Source organism: Hyposmocoma kahamanoa, unplaced genomic scaffold (assembly GCF_003589595.1).
Source record: "Hyposmocoma kahamanoa isolate Upper Pololo Valley unplaced genomic scaffold, ASM358959v1 100021, whole genome shotgun sequence".
NCBI lineage: Eukaryota > Metazoa > Arthropoda > Insecta > Lepidoptera > Cosmopterigidae > Hyposmocoma > Hyposmocoma kahamanoa.
Window position 1 is genome coordinate 7,671,870 of NW_020653200.1, and position 19,883 is coordinate 7,691,752.

General features: G+C 37.8%; 1 protein-coding gene across 4 annotated transcripts; it reads right to left on the reverse strand.

The window, feature by feature from the left end:
- On the reverse strand, positions 1-18,713 carry LOC113226501 (serine/arginine repetitive matrix protein 1). Of its 4 annotated transcripts, XM_026459148.1 has the most exons (17): positions 18,114-18,323; positions 13,948-14,045; positions 13,706-13,726; positions 13,441-13,561; positions 9,727-9,819; positions 9,376-9,525; positions 9,012-9,159; positions 8,143-8,249; positions 7,156-7,194; positions 5,030-5,147; positions 4,656-4,879; positions 3,820-3,972; positions 3,090-3,217; positions 2,472-2,581; positions 2,117-2,164; positions 2,019-2,072; positions 1-1,850 (listed from the first exon to the last, which is right to left on the reverse strand). In XM_026459148.1, the coding sequence occupies exons 2-15, from the start codon at positions 14,042-14,044 to the stop codon at positions 2,117-2,119; spliced, it is 1,557 nt and encodes a 518-aa protein (XP_026314933.1). In that variant the 5' UTR covers position 14,045; positions 18,114-18,323; the 3' UTR covers positions 1-1,850; positions 2,019-2,072. The 4 variants fall into 4 exon arrangements, with proteins under 4 accessions (XP_026314933.1, XP_026314950.1, XP_026314924.1 ...); XM_026459139.1 differs by lacking the exons at positions 2,019-2,072; positions 2,117-2,164 and adding an exon at positions 18,575-18,713 and having other exon boundaries at positions 6-923; positions 2,469-2,581; positions 18,114-18,237; XM_026459165.1 differs by lacking the exons at positions 2,019-2,072; positions 2,117-2,164; positions 7,156-7,194 and having other exon boundaries at positions 5-923; positions 2,469-2,581.
- Between the last annotated feature and the right edge of the window lie 1,170 nt (positions 18,714-19,883).

The following is a 19,883-nucleotide window of genomic DNA, read 5'->3' on the forward strand; positions in this document are numbered from 1 at the left end:
CATTTATTAATTTTCCACAAGACGACACATGATTAAAGGCCTGTTCAGATAAGCGATATTCGCTACTGCTGTGGGTTAGCGACAAATACCGCTCGGTATCTCGCCGGGCATTTATTTGTATGAAGTTCCGCGGCTAGAGCGAAACCGGAATATCGCGTCACACCGCCCAGGTAGGCGGTATCTTTTCGCTTTTGCTTTGCGAAACAGGTTTCGCCACACGCCACGGGGAGGCAAATTCATCCCTCTGCACAGCCCACAAATCAGTAGTTGACATAATAATAAATGGCATTGAATAAGGTTACGGCTTAGGTGTGAACTGTGGGAATACCGCGTACCCACTCGAGTATCGCTACTCACAACGGTAGCGAATAACGCGTAAATCTGACCAGGCCTTAAGATTTAAATTTACACAATTTTGTGCTTACTATCAAAATAAATAGGCTACGAGAATCGTGCAATATAAGTCTATAAGGAAATAATTTTAATTATGTATTTACAATGTACTTATTAACATTATATAGGTATATTATAAATAATTTTGATCAATATATTTGTTAGGTACGTCTATAATCAAGCACATGCAATTTCGGTGCGGAAAATAACTAGCGCTCCGCGAAGTACCTCCAGGGTACGGGAAGACGATAAAAAGAAGGTACGAAGTTGTAGTACTGACCTTTAGGTCACTATCACAACTTTGCACCTCTTATGCCTCTAAATTCTTGTTGAAGCGGACGAGTTTGCGTCCACATGAGAGGCCAATTTCCTGACATGCATGTTTTGCTCTGCAAGCGTATCTGTAGTGGAATATTCTATGGTATTTTTGCCAACAATCTATGTCACCCAACGGAACTCGTGTCCAATTATTAGGCAACATATTTAGATGCTCCTACGGAGTCGATACGCGTACAAAACAAAATGCGCGTCACACAAAAGAGGTGTTACTCTAACCGAATAAAGCGTACTCAGTGTACTCATTTACCTTACCGCTAAAAGTATACTTGCATTAATATTAAAATTCTACGTTAATTTAATGTATTTAAAGATATCAATTGCTAAATAATTTATCGGATACACTTTAACAAGTGTTCTCTCGGAAAAGCGAAATCCTATTTGCATTTATGCCTTAGAGTCTAAGGCTTGCAAACAGACAAATGTTTTATCAACCAACAAAAACCAAACAAGTTTGTGCCAATATCGTTTGTGCTCTCGTATTGATTATTTTAATATTTATAACAATTAAATACTCTATGGTATCTGCGATTTATTTTACTGTAATATCAATCTATTTTCTATGCAATGACAACTGTAATTTATACACAATTAAGATCTATTTCAAAACTGACAACTTAATACGGACCCCTCACCAATTTGCGGAATATTTTGCTGTATCTTCTACGGACATGTTCTCTGACTATAAATATCATTCAAATTAAGTCAAAATCTGTCACTAGCGCCTCCATTGTAGATTCCACATTGAACTAGTCAGCTTAAATACACAAGATGTAACAAAGATATATGCGCTACAAAAGGGTCTGCCAAAGAATTATTATTATGTTTACTTCACAAAAAAAATTTCCTACTTTCTAATCAAATAAATACAATAAATAGCTGCTATGCTTGCATATATACGTATTCGAAAAAATTGTTAGTGTCTTAGACACTTTCACATCACAAACTACTACATCATTCTGTTATAATTATAACCTTTATAAATTACAATGGTAATATATACGTTAAACATGCGTTTTAAAATTAGACACTGAACATAATTGTTAATTAGACAATGCGCATACAATAAATGTCTTTATCATCCGATTGACGTTTGAATATCTGGACTCCAATGCCAAAACCTGAAAAGAAAGAGAAAATATGGAAACATGAAAAAACAGGCAAATGTCGTCAAGGACGTGAACGATTTTCGAAGTGGTGGACTCAAGATGGCGGCCAATGTTGCTCCGATCATGAGCTCACAATGTACGTATGTGTCACTGAGATGTAAAATAATAACACCTACTTACAGTGCACAAACGCGTCGGTGCTTGGGTGCCACGACTTACAGACGTGGCGCCCCCGCGGCAAGGTCCACAGCCAGGACCGCCGCGGGGGCGGCGCCCCCTCAGCTACGTCTGTGGCGGCCTCCACGGCGACGACGCTCGCGCCTTACCTGGGAGGACGTTGAAAAACAAATCAAAGAAAGTGAAACAATCACACACAATCCCTAGCCTGAAACTTGTACACGTTTACTTGAATTTGTTTTCACGTCTAAATGCTCATGTAGCCTTCCGCCTACATGAGCATTATCTTCTTATAATGCTATGCAGTTATCTATACCACAGCAAACGTTGAAGGATCATAGTACAGCCTTTACAAAGAACTAATACAATAAATAGATGTATATAATTCATAAACAAAATTTGATCATTATTTTGATCATTATTTTGATCATAATAAAGTATTTAATAAATAGTTACGGAGCTCTGGTCAGCATCAGCCCATCTCTCATAGGCACGCTCACGCTTTAGCCACTCCTGGTACTTGTACCACCACTCTTCCCATTTCACGTAATCGCCTAAGGTTAAACCTGCAAACGGATGAGATTGAACACTTATTGCAAAAGGATATTCGATTCTACAATGTAGTGTAAGTGTATTAACAAGATTCGATATGGTCATCACACACGGAAGGTTTTTTTTTGTGTTAGTGAATCTATACAGTCGCAACAGTACTGTCGTTGAGCGGTGTGACTGAGGAACGCCTTGTCCCACTTGCACACATAAATCAGATTATGGTAAAAAATAGTTGATGGGATTTGTTTACATAAAATAATGTGTATGGATGTTTTATAAATGTTTACTCACACCATGCTTAATAGATGGCTATCAAATTCCCGTAACAAAACTCATGGTCTACAACTCTACAGTCACTCACTCAAAACAAATTTAGTGGGACATATGTATGCAGAATCTCCCATAATATACTGGACCTTGGATTGCAACCTGTGCTAATTCAATAGCCATTTTCCGTTAATGCAAGGCGACCCAAAGAAGTTCGCCAAGTTAAGACAGCGAACTTGAGACATTAAATCTTACCTCTTAGATACCCCCTCTTTTTATAATAGTCGTATCTGACTCTAACATCATCCCAAGACGGTAATCCGCCCGGTGCTACAGCCAGTAGTTCTTCTGGGTAACTGCCGACAGGTGCTGCTTCCAAACCGCTAGAACAAAACAAATGTTGTGTAGTTGACACTTAAAACAAAATAAGCTAATTACTAAAAATGTACTGCGTCCTGAAAACTACTTTAACAATGAATATCTAAACACTGGAACTTTTTTAAGTACAAGAGACTTATAATATATTTTCTTGTTGGGGTAGGTTTAAATTACTTGTGTATTCCCTAATATACAATAAAAATAATGGTATAACGTCTACACACCGAATATCAAGACAATAGTTGCATAAAGATTTAAAAAATACAAAGACAGAAATGCATTACTAAAAGTTTCTAAGAAAACCTTACGTTTTTTGGTTTGCGTACATATCTGGTGAATGCGCCTGTTTGCGAAAGGCGCAACAGGCGAACTTGACATCGTGGTGCCATTTGTTGGCGATACATATAGTAGCATGTATTTAACTGCACGCATGCAGCGCGTGTGCAGCGCACAAGCAGCACGTTCACGGCGCACTCGCCAGATCTGTACGCACCCTAAGCAGGAGTCGCAATCTATACATTACTAGATAATTATTACTTCATAGTAAAAAAATCTGAGTGTGGTCCGTTGGGTCATCGTACCAAATAGACTATAAAAAGCCACTCACGGGTACTCCATAGTCGGTGGCGATTCCCTCTCATTGCTGTCGATGTGTACATGCAGCGTCGCGTCACGTCGCGTTATGCGCATGTTCTCCAGACGGGCTGACCGGTCAGCTGACCACTGGGCCATCTTACCGAAGCGTTCGGAAAGGGTTAACCTGAGAACAAAGTAATTAAATATACAGGCTGTATATTTGAAAGTGGGACATACTTATAGAGTGCGTTATATTCCTGGTTTTGAACCCAAACAAACGTGTTGCGTGAGAGGATTATCTCAGCATTTTATACTGTGAGACAAAATGTGTTTGTGTTATACAAATTAAAACAAAATTTACTATGCCGTACTAGACTATGCATTGTGGAAAACGGTGGACATTTTGAACACTTGTTCCGTAACACGTAAGTGTAAATAAACTGTAGTGTTCTTATTAAATGATAACTACTTACTAAACCATACACTTATCTTTTTTAGTACGTAAAACATTTCGATGATAGTTCAACTAAAAATAATTAACATAAGCTAAAACGTAAGTGTGAAATCATTGTTATTGTTGCTGTCTCACTCGGCACTCGCTTGGTAGTATTCCCATTGCACTCGAAATCAAGCGTAAAGGGAAACGGTTTATTCCTATGTACACTTCAAAACACGTTTGTTGATTTATTTTTTGTTCTATCCCATATCCTAATTTTATTTTAGTTTATGTTAAGTTGTAACATGATTTACTATGACATGTATGAATATGTCTCACTTTCAAATATACAGCCTGTATAATCAGCAGTAAATCAGTGTTTTTTAAAATAAATGTCTAGATTCATTAAAAAAAAGTGTATCAACACTAACCTTTGTGGTGCCGGTTCTGAGCTCGTATCACTCTCACTATCACTGCCGCTATCGTTCAACGCCGCAGCAATGGCTCCAGGGGAGACACCCCTCTCCTCCCTGCGAGGCCTTGGAGGAGCAGATTGAGCGGGACGGCGCTCGCCCTCTCGTTTGATGTTGGTTGTAGGTATCGGTGCCGCGGGAGCACGGTTTGCAGCTATTTGGGAGCGTTGCCATTCCAAGACCTAGGTAAAAATTACTTTGTATTGCAAATATCTATCTACTTCAAGCGAAATTAATTGACCATCATTTGCACCATACGCAAATACTGGAGGTTTCAAACTAGCTCATGTGCAAACTTAAATGAAATCTATTCCTTAACATGAAAACCCTACCTTCTCTTCCCGTGACCGTTTGCTAGCTTCCCTGGCCTTCAATAACTCCCTTGTAGGTTGAACAGCACGCGTAGATGAAGGAGGCGGGAGGCGCTTGCTCGGCGCTACTGCTGGCGCTCTAATTAAAAAAAATGTTTCAAACGATATTCTAGTCCATAATTTCCCAAAATGATCCCTACCTGGGTGGCCCCAGTGGGCGCTAAAGACTCCTGTGGTGGCGGTAGGAGCCATTGCAGGAAGCAAAGATGCTGTCGTGAGGATGCTACCGCATTTGAAATAAAACCTGATTTAACTATATACTACACTAACCATATACAATTTTTTTCTTATTTTTATTATATTGCCTAATTGTGTGGTGAACCAAAAAGTTTGGTAACCTATGTTCTAGTCCATTGTCTAAGAACGGGGGATTTTGTACGTAATAAACAATAATTTAACTATTGCTTTATGATTTTTGGTTATTTATTAATCGTACTCCACACATAATACTAAGCAATATTAATTGAAAATCGTAAAAATGCAGGTCGCATAGCAAGTCGAGTGAACACCTGTCGTTTTATGAAACATTGAACAATTAAATAATATGTATATATATGTGGCTTACACTTCGAAGAATGGATGTATATTAAAAATATATTTATAAAAAACAATGCCTTTCCCGTTTTAAAACTATTCATCCGAATGCGAATACAACGGCAGGCGGCGTAAATATTTTTAAAGTGTTTAAGTTTTGTGAAAGGCGTTAAAGACAAGATCACAAGTATTCAGACGTGCATCTATCAAAACCTATTTCAAGCCCGAAGATTTCTCAATTTCTGAGACCCGTAAGCCTATAAGGGGAGGAAGCAGGAGCAGGAGCAGGAGTAGGAGCTATAAACTTGATCGCGAGTACCTCAATAGCAGGCGAAACGAAGCATTTCTACCCGCGTCAAAGATCACATAGCTAATGTCAAGCACCATCGCGTAAAAAAGTCAACAGTCTGCGAAGACGTTTTGGATAAACCTACACATTCAATTAAGTTAGACAAGCCCTAGGTTTTTGCGAAAGAAGTCCGTTTTCTAATCAGAACGCTGCGAAAGATCATTGAAATTAAAATAACATACTAATTTCTACAGGTAAGATAGTTTCTCCGTAGCACCAACTAGGGATCCAATATTTATTCTGATGTAAAATCTCAAGCAAACTGCAGTACTACTCAAGAATGTCTTTTTATTTCTAATTTTCTTTTAACTAATTAACTAATTTAATTTAGCAAAAGATTGTTTTTTTTTTAAATATTTTGAAACATGTAGTGTAAAGCGGAATGTTCAATTAAAGATAAGTTATTTAATAATAACTTTTGTAACTATAATTCAGAATAGAATGGTTTACATCAATATTAAACTGGTGATGACTTTACCATCTAAGTCAGTCGTGACCGTGGGGCCTGTTAAGAGCACGAAACGTGGCTTCCTTTGACAAAACAATTAATTATACGCGCCGAAAAAATTATTTACATTTTCAGTGTGGAGCAATCGCGAAAACCAAAAAATCGGATAATTTGATATTATACCAAACAAAACTACACCCTACTCGCAAACACTATAATTATAAAAATTCAGACACTCCAATTTTACAGTATTAATAATATTGGTTTGTTATGAAAACTGCACTAAAGGAAATTCGTTAAGACTTAGTCAAATAAGCGCAGTTCTATCGAACCTTCAAGTAAATGTCATAACCAATTAAAAGAAGAAAGAAATGCATGCATGCACAAGCAGCAAAATTCAAAATTGGTAGATAAATGTATTCAAATGTTTTTAAGGTTCTTCTGATAAAAAGAATAGTTAAAATATACGTTTGATATTAGTAGTTTATTTATGTTATCATACATACTACATGTTTCATACAGAAATAGGTACGAAATACATACCTCATGTTTTATACAGATACTCATTGTATTTTAATCAGTCGTTTTTTAAAATACCTTAATTCTCTCTTTTAACTCAGTAGAAATTTGTTTTTCTGATCACGGATATGTGTGTAACTCAATTTTCATAAAAATGTTAGTTGTGCCCTTTTTCGTTCCATGGGCAGAATAGGAATGTGTGTGTGCGTAGAGACATAAGTAATAGAAGTTGCTCACCCGGGTTTATTTGGTTTCGGCGGCGCAGGTGCCTTGGTACTGTTAGATAAGCATAAAAAGCATTTAGATTTATAGTTTACAACAAACAGTTTACTATATTTACAATGGAAGAATGGTTGCTTTCCAATTGTGAAGTTGACAGTTCGAATCCTATGCCTATGCGGCAGGCACCTCGGACTTTCATTTGCGAGTTACGTGCATTTGTGAATAGTTAGTAGGTAATACCTCTCACTAATGGAGAAGAAAAACATTTTGATGAAACCTGCATGTCGAAGGTTCCTGGGAAAACGTGTAAGTCCCCAACCCGCAATGGGCCTGGGTGACTATGATTTACACCATCTCCTAGAAGATCCGTGACCCGATTTAACGTGATGATGACAATATGTTAGTACAGGCACACTAACAACTTCAATAGTTTGTACTGTTTTGGTGAAATTACAGGCACATGGGACTTGAACTTATGTCTCAGGGTGACGGGCGCAGTGGCAGTGCCCCTCAAATCTTTGCGATTTAAAGCTCTAAGTGGCACTGCAACTGTTATGGACAAGCGTGTAGCTTACCTTCAGGCGCACGACTTGTTCGTCCCGTCACTTGATATTATAAAAAAGAAAAAATGCCTCTGCCTATTTCAGCCGCCAAGTAGTAATGTCAGCATTACTGTGTTCAGGTTTTGAAGGGTAAGGGAGCTGGTGAAGTTACAGTCGTAGGACTTGTCAATTTAGTCGTCTCAGGGTGCTGAGTGGTAGTGCCCCTCAGATCTTTGCGATTTAAAGCTCTGTTGTTATGAACAGACGTGTAGCTTACCATCAATAGCACGACTTGTTCATCCGGACACTTCATAAAATACTTATGGTCGAAATTTTATCGGAACAATCATAACAATATGGCCTGACGCCTGAACACCAGCTTTGGTATGACATAATTAACTTTACATATGTATCCAACAATGTAAAAGCAACCCCAATGCAAATGTTACAATGTACTCACCCCGGTTTCGGCTTGGGAGGCGGACGCGAAGGTTTCTTGTTCTTGGCAGAGCATACTGAGCATGACTCATCCGAACAACTGCTCAAAGAAGATCCGGTCGGCGACGACTGTCCAAGATCACAATATATAGTTTATAGGTTATAGTTTGTATTGTACTTGGTACTTGGTATTGTAATATAATATGGCATAATATAATTTAATGTACTCAATACAAATAGAATAAATAATGTAATAATAATATTGAAAATTCGATAATTTTGGCTACACTGTTGTATTAGGTTAGTCCTTAACTGCTAGCTTGTGTACGTAAAACACACGACTATAGTCCATTTTACAGAGGATGGGTACTGTGACATTTCAAATTATTATTTTATTTTATTTTTAACTAATCTCTCAACCAGCTTACAAAAAAAATTAGTAAATTTGTTATAATATATCAAAAACAAACAATATTTGTAGGAGTTGTAATTTTTATTATTATTTATGTTTATTCCCAATAGTTACATGTACTCAGTTCCATGTGGAACAATTGTAATCTTAACATGTCATAATTATTATCATTAGTTCCATGTAATTTTAAACTATTTTTACATATGACTTTTCTTTTAAGTAATAATTACAGAATATTAAGGGGATAGAAACAGAAATATTAAAAATAAAAATAAATTACCCGAACTCCTTGATCCGTTAAACGGAATATTTTTCCATAGATGTTGAGACCATAGGATCGATGAAACGAATCAACTATTCTTTATATATTCGTTAAGTGAGCGTCACCTCGCCACAATTTTATATTAAGAAGCGTTCGACACTACAAAAGTTTATCCCAACAGCTAAGACACTGTTCTGAGTACCTTGAATGACGTTACCTTCCTAGTAGGTGGCGAGGGAGGCCTGTTCGGCCTGGATGGCGGCGGCGGACGAGGGCGAACCCTAGCGCGTGGCGATTCGCGACGCGGGGGAGGAGAACGGGGCCGCGATGACCGACGCTGTACACTGCGTCCAACAGGACTGCGCCTGGAAGATATTGTTACATGTAACCCTAGGGAGCATTTCCTATTTCTAGTACTCTTTATGTCCACTTGCAACTTAAGTACATCCCAAACCAATGCTTAAATTGATGAAACACTCTTAACACAATGTATTAACAGCATCTCTTGCATTGCAAGCATTGGTTTAGGACGTAATTAAGAGTAGTGAAAGCAGACATCAGTCTTATAAATAAATACTAACCTAGGTGGGCTACGTCTAGGTCCCCCTTTATCCACACGACGTAGTGAGCGACTGCGAGAACGACGTAATACAGGAGAACGCGACCGACGGCCTATTGGTGACCGTGATCGACGACCGACAGGAGACCGAGACCGACGTGCAATTGGTGACCTATAATAAAAGAATAATGCTGGGTTAAAATTAATATAGTACGAAAAATAAACAATGACTTAAAATATTAACCCAAAGATGTAAATTGTATTTTTTTTTAATCCTGACAAAAACTGCTTGTCATGTACGAGAAATTAGGTTTTTTGGCTAAAAATATGACTTGAATGTTAATCTTGGGTATCAAATAAGATGCACTCATACCTGGATCGTCTTTGAGGCGGCGAGCGTGATCGCCGTGGTGATGCCGATCCTGCGCCGTCTACGTATAACTGCTTGTAGCCTGTGTGACGCCACCTGCAAAATGTTTATGAATTTAACTGACATAAGATGGGTCCTCATTGACGCCCGGATTTGCAGTAAGTGAGCGGGTGTATATATACGCCATTGGAACTTAGGGGGCCTTCAAATTAGTCGCTTGTAGAAGCGCTGCTGCTGCATTAAAAATCAACGAAAAAAAAACAAACTTCACGATCGTATCTAAGACCCTAGTAGCGAATGTACTATTATTATACATAGGGCGTACTATAAGTTTCCGGAACTGGCCACTTACATAAACAATATTTAAAAAGTAATTACAACATTTGAAAATGGAACTCTGGCTGTAGAATACAGTTTGTTTCATTTGACTGTCACTTGTTTTTACGTTGTGGCGTCATTTTAGGTATTGGTTGTCTATATCACCATGAACTTAATTTGTGAAAATTTTCGTAGTATGCTTTTCTACGACTTTAAGGGTCGTATTCTAGAACTCTGCTCCATGCTCAAGTCAGGATTTGAGTATGATTTAAAGCACTCGAAATCATACTCAAGTCCCTGCCATTAGAGTCGTATTTCCAGTGCCTGTGTGTGTGTTTCCAGTGCAATCCTGACTTGAGCATTGAGTAGAGTTCTAGAATACGACCCTAAGTGTAATTTAACAACTCAGCGGGGCTTCGCTCGGCTTTTAACTGCTTTTGGCGATGAAGCACCATACAAGACGACTATTTATAGCAGGTTTGCAGAATTCAAACGCGGTATCTCAGTGATGGTCGATCGTCCACTGCTGTGAACAAGAAAAACATCGATGCTGTGCGTCGTATGATTAAAACAGACAGGCATGTGACATACCATGAGATTCTGGCATCTTTAGGCATAGGCATGAGTCAAATACAATCAATTCTACACATTGGGTGTGAAAAAACTGTGCTCTCAGTGGATCCCACACAAATAGACTGAGGCTCAAAAAACGGATCGCTTCACTTAGTGCAATGCCATGTTTACCAGATTCAACGAAGGGGCATCAAATTTGGTGTGGGACAGTAACAGGTGACGAAACATGGATTTATAGTTACGATCCCGAAGCAGCAATCGAGCGTATGGGTCTTTCGAGATGAGCCGAAATCAACCAAAGTGGCGCGCGTGCAATGTGCCTCTAAACGAATGACTGCTTCTTTTTTAAATAAAACTGGACACGTTGGTACTGTTGCTTTGGGGAATCGTTGTACCGTGAATAGTGATTGGTACACGACCATTTGATTGCCGGAAGTTATTGACAAACTCCGTAAAAATAACCCTAAACGCCGTATCATCTTGCACCACGATAATGGCAGTTCTCACACGGCCAGACAGACAAATGAATTTTTGAAGGTACAACTTTGACCTTATGAGCCATCCTGACCTGGCACCTTGTGACTTTTATTTATTTAAGAACCAGTTACGCGGTCAACGATTTTCAGCACCTGAAGAGACTGTCGAAGAGTATGAAAAATATGTTGCAGAGATTGTCACGGAGGAGTGGCATGTTTTCAAAATTGGTTCTTTCTTATGAAAAAGTGCATTAACGCTAACGGAGAATATTTTGAGAAACAATAAATTCATTTCTGACCATTTATAGCATTTTTTTCTTATTCATTCCGTAAACTTATAGTGCGCCCCACGTATATACCGCGGTAGCTACGTAAATGAACACTGGAATAGCGCACAAGAAGTTCGTATTCGCATTGAACAGGCACGAAGTGCCTTCATGACAATGAAATAGATTTTGTGTTGTAGAAGGTTCAACCTTAAACTCTGCATGCGTCCGCTGTTATGTCTTCAGTATCATGCTGTTTCGTATGGAGCGCATTATGCTCAAAACTGGACTCCTTTGAGATGTGGTCCAGACGTATGCTTGGCATACCGTGGGTAAAAAAGAACACCAACGTTGAGATTCTTCGTCGAATGAGAAAAAAGTTGGAAATACTCAGAATTGTAAAGGAAAGGAAGCTGCAGTATTTTGGCCACGTACCTAATAAGGGGCAATAGATACCGGATTCTTCAACTAATAATGCAGAGAAATGTACAAAGAAAGCTTAGTCGAGGTAGCAGGAAAACTCTTGGTTGAAGAGACTGAGAGACTAGTTCCACCTTAGCACCCCTTCCCTCCTTCGTGCGGAAGCTTCAAAAATGAGAATAACCATAATGGTCGCCAGCCTTCGTAGAGAAGCGGTACACTATACTACAAATTTTCTTGGATGATCCCTGTGACACTTCACAAAATTCTACATAATATAACCTTGTAACGACGTCTACTAATTTACGTATTTTATAGACTATTTTTATAAGTCTCGTCTTAAGTGAATAACTTTTGTCTAAGCAAATACATAAAATTAAAGTAAAAGTAACACCATATTAGTGAGAAATGAGAAGAGAAACATTTTTTTTTTTCAAATATTTATTTATTTTTACGGCAACGTACAAAGGTTACTTCATTAGACTGCATTTACTAGAGATGAGGTATATCGATAAAAAGTTTTCGATAATTTAACGAATATATATATACAAAAGTCAGGGATAGTGAAAATCCGCGTATGTAGTATTGTAAAAGGCGCGTATATGTGCACCAAACCAAATTTCATAGGAGAGGAATTTAACGTTATTACTTTGTTATTTCAATGGCTCTGACTTTTATTTTTGCATAGTAAGCATTAATTTATGTTGTCTGTGGACTGATTACAATAGATTCCCCTAAATCACGCTAATTTGGTTGCTGATTATTGATTGTTCACCTATCGCTGGCGATGGCTATTGAATCGTAAACAGAGTGCATTTACATTTAATTTATTTCTTCTCCGGTACCTACTCCATAGAAATGTCGGATCGGATGTCAAAAATAAAATAAATATTATTTATATACAATTCATGGGAGTTCATTATTTTAAAAACACAATTGTTATGTTTTTTAAATCCGTAATATTATACAAGGTTGTATAAGAGAGAACCTTTGCTTCAAAAATCTATATATCGACTTTACCTCATCCCGATGAAAACGTCAAATGAAGTGTCACAGGGATCATCCTATAAAATTTATAGTATAAGAAGAAGAAGAGAAGCGCTGCAGTGGCGCGACTGTGGCGTCGCAACTGCGTTTCTAAATATTGCATGAAAATTACTAGTGGCGCTGCTGGAGCATCATTGTGGCACTTCTACAAGCGTCTAATTTGAGGGCGCACTTACTCCTGTGCTTTTTTATGATACTAACACTTTGCAGTTGGTCGATAATGGCCTTGACCCGTTTAAAAATTTAAGTAGCTGGCCTGAGGGCGTCCAAGTGGGCCTGGACCTCTGCTCAGGACGCTACTGGAGACTTAGCCAGAAGGGCGTGCTATAGGAGTGAGAAACTGCGCGAGTACACGCTGCACCTGTAAGTTGGTGGCTCTCGATAACCCTATTATAAGTGACGTACTACTACTACTTTTAGGCAGTGTGATGGGTACCTACCCGGGCAGACTTTGTTTTACTTCTATATAAAAAAGTTTCTCATCGTAATCTTTCAGACAAATATATTCTAATACACAGTAACCACTATGACCCCAGGGGATAGACCACCGAAGGCCCTGCTATCAGTAAAATAATTTGTAGTTGCAACAAGAAGTGATTAGTAAACAATATTTTTACCTGTTAGGATCCTTCTCTTCAACCTCTAACAGCTTCCTATCCCAGCTGCCTGGTGAGGCTTGACGAGCACGCTTCATTACATTATCGAGTTCTTTACGACGACCTGCTGGATTTGACGGATCTGAGAACAAAACTCAATTGTTAAAAGGTTATAATCTGACCAAGTGTAATAAAGTAAATTTTTAAAACTCATTATGTTCTGAGATTGTTCTACAAAAAATATGATGATACCAACATAGGAAAGTCAAGCCAGGAAAATACTTACTAGGACGTCTGATTTTGCCATCTGTAAAAGGAAATTCATTTCTAAACATTGTGTCTCATTTTTGTATGTAATTGCTTCAATAACACTAAACATTAGTATTGTCTCTAGCAATACTCTTAGAAAATATAAACCTATCAATCAGACTGCTCTTGCAAACTACTGAAGAGATATGGAGCATACTGTTACACAAAAGAGAAGTCACAACAACTTTGTGACAACTCTGTTTTGGCAACTATACTTACCAGTGATCCTAGAGTGCTGTGGATTTCGATCCATATGTAATCGATTTTTGGAGGCTGTCTCCGCAGCACGAGACACAGAACCGTTGCGACGCGACATCCTGTAAATATAATTAATAACATTTATTTATACAATATTAGCAAAGCGGAGATAAGAAATTTAGCTGAACAAAATCTACAAAAGCCATAACAGAACTACATTATGTTACATTGCTATGATACATTGTGACGATATGTAAAACTTAGTCATTTACAGATTAGAAAATGAAAATGTATAACGAAATATGTCTATGAGTACTAGTTAGTACTCATAGACACATCTTTAGATGTTTTTCTGGGCTATAAATTGAGAGGCTATTGGATTTTACCCGTTTTTGCTATCAAACGAGGAAAAAAATTGTTATCAATTGTCAAAATAAAACTTGTAGATTTCACAAATTAAACTGAGAAAAGTAAATTTTTTTTTGTTAAGAAACCATAATCAATGGAACAGACAAGTAAACAACTAAAATCACAAATTGTAGGAGCTTTAATTGAAACCAACTTTTCAAGCATCCAATCAGCACTAAAATGCTTAAGCAACAGAACAGAACAATAAGAATGACAAATGACACCCTATGGGCAGTGGTAGCGAAAGGGTGCTCTCAAAGAGGGGTACTATTTCCCTGAGCTGGTAACAGGCAACTATGGCAATACACTCTGCGACATTACACAAGTTGCACTCCAGATTGCGGAAAGATGGCGCAGAGCATATGAACTATCGGTAAACTCAACAAAGACACTAGTAATGTTTGCAAATAAAAGAATACCTAGAATACTTCCCAAGCTCTTCAGCACAGTCAGTTATCAGTCACCTTTTGGCAGTGTCATAGAATAGTATCTCTCACTCCAAACAACCCTATGGCTCAACACAACAATGGTAAGTCAGTTATAGTGCGAAATTATGGTTTATTTATATAAAATAGAAATATGTGTTTCACCTCAGCAGTCCGTCTCTGATAGAAAGTGACGATAACGTATACGATGGAGCAATGTGTGTGTGAATATCCACTCTCGCCTTGACAAGGGCCAAGTTGTAGCGTAATGCTACATGCGAATCCTTGGAATATCACACAACATATGAGTGGAACCCAAGCCTAGTTTCCTGGTGATAGAAAGGGGAAGGCGAAGTAAAATCATGCAATTCCATCGCACACTCTCTGTGAAATATCCTGCAGAATACAGATAAGTAGGTAACTTTACGGCAGTATTCAAGGCTGTGCAGATTTGCCTCTACTCAATCTGAGTCACCCATAAGCCTCTTGACACACTTTTGAACTGAATCCAAGATGATCAGTAGACTAGGTACTTAGTAGAACCATTCCATAAGCGGCAGCAGCACTCAATAAATGACTATACTAGTGCTTGGTACAGCTGACGCAATTGTACTGGTGTGTCGTAACACCTCATGTTGGAAAGGATATCAAATTTCTCAGCTGCATTTTTGGCCATGCATTCTATGTGTCTGCCGAAGTTCAAACTATATGATAGGTCCATTTCAAGTAGCTAGTCACGGTCAGGTATTGGTATGTATATATCACGAAAAGCTAGAGTCAGTCAGTTAAATTTCAAAAGATTTGCATTGCCCCAATCAAGGACTGCCCTAAGTGTTAAATTCTTCTCCACTGACCCTTGCATTTGTCAAGTTCCTATCTACAACTGTCCTGTCATCAGCATACCCTAAGGTACCTGGAATTAAAATATTCTTCATATACAGCAAATAGAGAGCTGTGGAGTGTACGGAACCCTGAGGAACTCTATCCAATCTTACGCCCAATGTTCAAATAGTAGCCATCTAAGACTACTCAAATGGAACACTCAATCAATAAATCTGGGATCCAATTGCAAAAGACACTGGAAAGAGGAGGAAAGAAGAAGAAAAGAAAAAGTGAAAAACAAGAGGGAAACTTGTTTAACAGGCTTGCATGCTGGACCCTATCAAAGGTTTTAAAAATGCCCAAAGACACAAATAGCGCTTTGCCTTGCTCTTCTATAGCCTTGCTCCTTATGTGAGAGCCATACGCAAGAAGATTATATTAGTATAGAATCTTCTTGCATATTATAATAAATAAATAAATAACGCACACACTCTACATAGCCCCACATTAGGGAAACCCTGGGTCGCGGGTGCCATGGACACACACATAGACAACCACAAATTACACCCAAACTCACGAGAAAAATAAATGAAGGCTATACAAATATTTCTCCTGGCCCGGGAATCAAACCCAGGACCTCTACATGGCTGTCGGCTACAGAGGTAGTTTATATATTACTATATATTATAATACAAAGTGGCAATCATTGAGAAGGTTATTGAGACGGTAGTTAAGTACACATTCCATAGTCTACTAAGGGTCGTATTCTAGAACTCTACTCAATGGTCAAGTCAGGATTTCAGTATGGTTTAAGTACTCGAAATCATACTCAAGTCCTTGCCATTAGCGCCGTATTTCCAGTGCTTGAAATCATACTCAAGTCTGCTCAAATCCTAACATGAGCATTGAGTAGAGTTCTGGAATACGACCCTAAGTACAGAAGTGACTGGTATAGGTTCTCAGCAGTTTCCTTTTTTTAGCACAGGTTACACATTTAAGCTTACACAACCTGGGCACTACACCAGTCTCAAGTGAAAGGCGATATAAGGGTGTGAAAACAGAATACAAATCTGCAGGAATTCCATCTGACCCGCCACCTAACTCACAGACAAACCAAGACAACAAATCAACTTACAAACCAAGTTAATTAGTAAGTATAAGTATTCAGACACAAAAGTAATAAAACACTATAGTACATTGAAGTAAATGTTACCCATGAAAAAGATAAAATATATGACTTGATAGACTTAGCATTCTTTAACACAAAAACTTGAACCATCAAGTTTAACATTAAACTAGCCAACCTAGTTGTAGATATAGCCATAGAAAAACTTAACATAAAGGAGATATAAATAGTTGTATAGAACTATTTGCAGATTACTTCTTGGTCATGGACGTTTCAATGAACACCTGCATAGAATGTACATGACCTCCCCATTGTGCGCTTACTGTAACTACTCCAACCAATCCTTGCACCATATATTTTTCAATTGTCCACATTTTTCTATCACTAGAGTAATCCTCCTCGATAACCTTCTTGATCTATACAAAACCTCTGAAAACATCCCGCTATCTTTACAAGATCTATTTCGTAAGAAGCACTATCGAAGACATTTAATTCTTGTAATGGAATACAAGAAAGAGACTGACTACTCTCAGTCTTGGCTGTAAGGTGCATTAGTGCCTTTACCTTTTGCAATGGAAAAAACAGTACCAAAATGAGGATTTAATCAAAATTACACCAATTATGCTAACATCCACCGGAGCCATAATACAAATATGTATATGTCAGTTTTCAACTCTTGGAACAATTACGGTCAAAAATGTACATCACCAAATAAAAAGCAGTCATACTAAATACATGAAGATTTACAGTCAGAAACATACATCACCTAACAAAAAGCAATTGTACATGCAGGGTACTCAAAAGTTTGACCTAGTTCCACATGAGCTCCTGTGATTGGAGAACACTCATGATATTGTATCCCTTTCAGAAGAAACTAAAGTGTAACAATTAATAAACAATGTCACAACAATAAAATATATTTATATATATGTATACAATGTTCTGATAATTGCTTCTTGCTGAATAATTTCTTGTTGTGCATTAAACCAAGATGGTAATCCTTTTATGTGTTGTACTTTAACATTTTATTGTTGCAAAGCAAAATCAATTCCTGTAAGCAATATATTGACTTTACTGAAAGTAAAAACCTTCGTAATGACATTTTACATACAATGAAATAATTAATCAGCACACACACACATAAATAATCCCCAAAATTCAAAATAGGTCAACCAAAAATAACCAGGTGGCTGTCGATCATCAAAACATTACATCAAACCTCTGGTTTTAATGTTCTGCTCAGTGTAATCAGGGCAAAGGCGATACTGATGCTTAATAATTATAGTGATACACAAAATTAGTGAAAATTCATTCTACATCTAAAAATACACTTACACAAAATGGCTGCCAATGCATTGATTATTTACCTGAGACTCACCTAGGAGGAAAACTATAGCAGAACTTACCTCTAGAGTTCCGAAACCAGACCGAACGGAGCTAGGGCTCCGTATCGCGCGCGAGACGGCTCTGCAACGGGAACGCGGCCCCGACGCGAACGGCACGGATTCGGCGCGATGCCCAGCGGCGCCGCTGTAAGACAACCGATTTATATCATCACGGTAGCGGCGCGCGAGCACGTGTACGACGAATATACGAATGCCAGGCGAAAGGCAAAACGCGAAACGGAAATTGCCCACGAAAATCGATCATGCAGCTTCGATAAGCCGCGCGCGAACCCGAAGGCCTCACGGGACAGGCCAAACGCGACTGTCGAACACCACTTCTACTCCCAAAACTCCTTGAAACATGAGAAATCCACTGATGAAACCAATGCAGGTCTTCAAATCCAGAAGCAACTGAGAGTATGTTACATGAACATCAAACATTATTACATCACCTTAATTAATCACAAAACAAAGTTACGAACCAGCAGTTAAACACCACAACTTTTCACTGATGTTCTAAGGCGATGATGATTTCGATATAATTCGTGACAATCCTAAAGATTATAACAAATAAAAGATATAATCCATTCTTTCACATTATACCCTAGCAGCCTCGGCCATCCATTTTGTTTTGCCCACAGACTACAATGAACTACGTTGTTTTACCCTTAGACTATCCATCCTCTAAGGTTTTACCTAAGAATGCCATAGACAATGACAAAATCATTTTTTTTTTCTTTTAAATTTGTGACCTGGCTACAGAGAATTCAAAACTCTTTGATATAAATTATGTGAGGGGTATAAAAGCAAAAACGCTTCAGTCACAAAACATGTAAATTGAGATATTTAAAGTTTTCTGCTGTGAGTTAAAAATTATAGTATTAATTAAAGTTTCTGTTACTGTTTTGTGTACAGGAACTTGAAATTAATATAAATATAACTAAACTCAATCAAATTTTCACTAGTTCCACAAAAAATCTGAAATATTCTAGGACTAAGGTGTCTTTGCATTTTAACTTCGGACTTAAGCAGGTTTGCTTTTAATAGACTTGGATCGAAGCGAGTATGCATCTCACTATTTCATTTGACAACTGTCAAAATATAACAATGGTGTTGGGTACTGATGGCAAATAAAATAAGGTTTTCAAAAAATATGAATTTATTAAAATACAACTATGCTTAATTTACTTTTATACTATGTTATAATTTTAAATTGTAATATTGGAATCAGCTGGTGGTGGATCACAAGAAGCGTCATCTTCTTGGACTACGTCATCATTTGAGTTTAAAACATTTTTATAATATTCTAGTTCACGATTACTTTCCCACTGCGATCCATAATGTTTCTCTAATAACTTTCTCACATCATCGATTTTTTCTTTTTTAATCATGACATTGTTTTTTGGCACCGGCAGTGGAAAAACATCTTTAAAAGATTTACCTCTTTTCAATACAGATTTATATTGTGTAAAGTCTGATGTGTAGTGGAGTTCTCCTTTGACTTTGATCTTATTACCAAATCATTTGATAAAAAAACGCTTACTTTGTGCAAATTGAAAGTGCCATTGACCAGGCGGCTTAACAATATCATGTAAAGCACCTTTCCAGTCATAATCCATTTCCATTTTTACAACTGTTCCATAGTTACTAAAAATATCATGATACTCTTTTGGTTGTACAATGACTTCCTTTCGTTTCAACTCCCTTTCAATGTTTCCAAACACTCTATCGGCTGGTAAAAATGAATGTCCGGGTACTGGGAACACAAGTTCAATGTTTTTTATATGACCT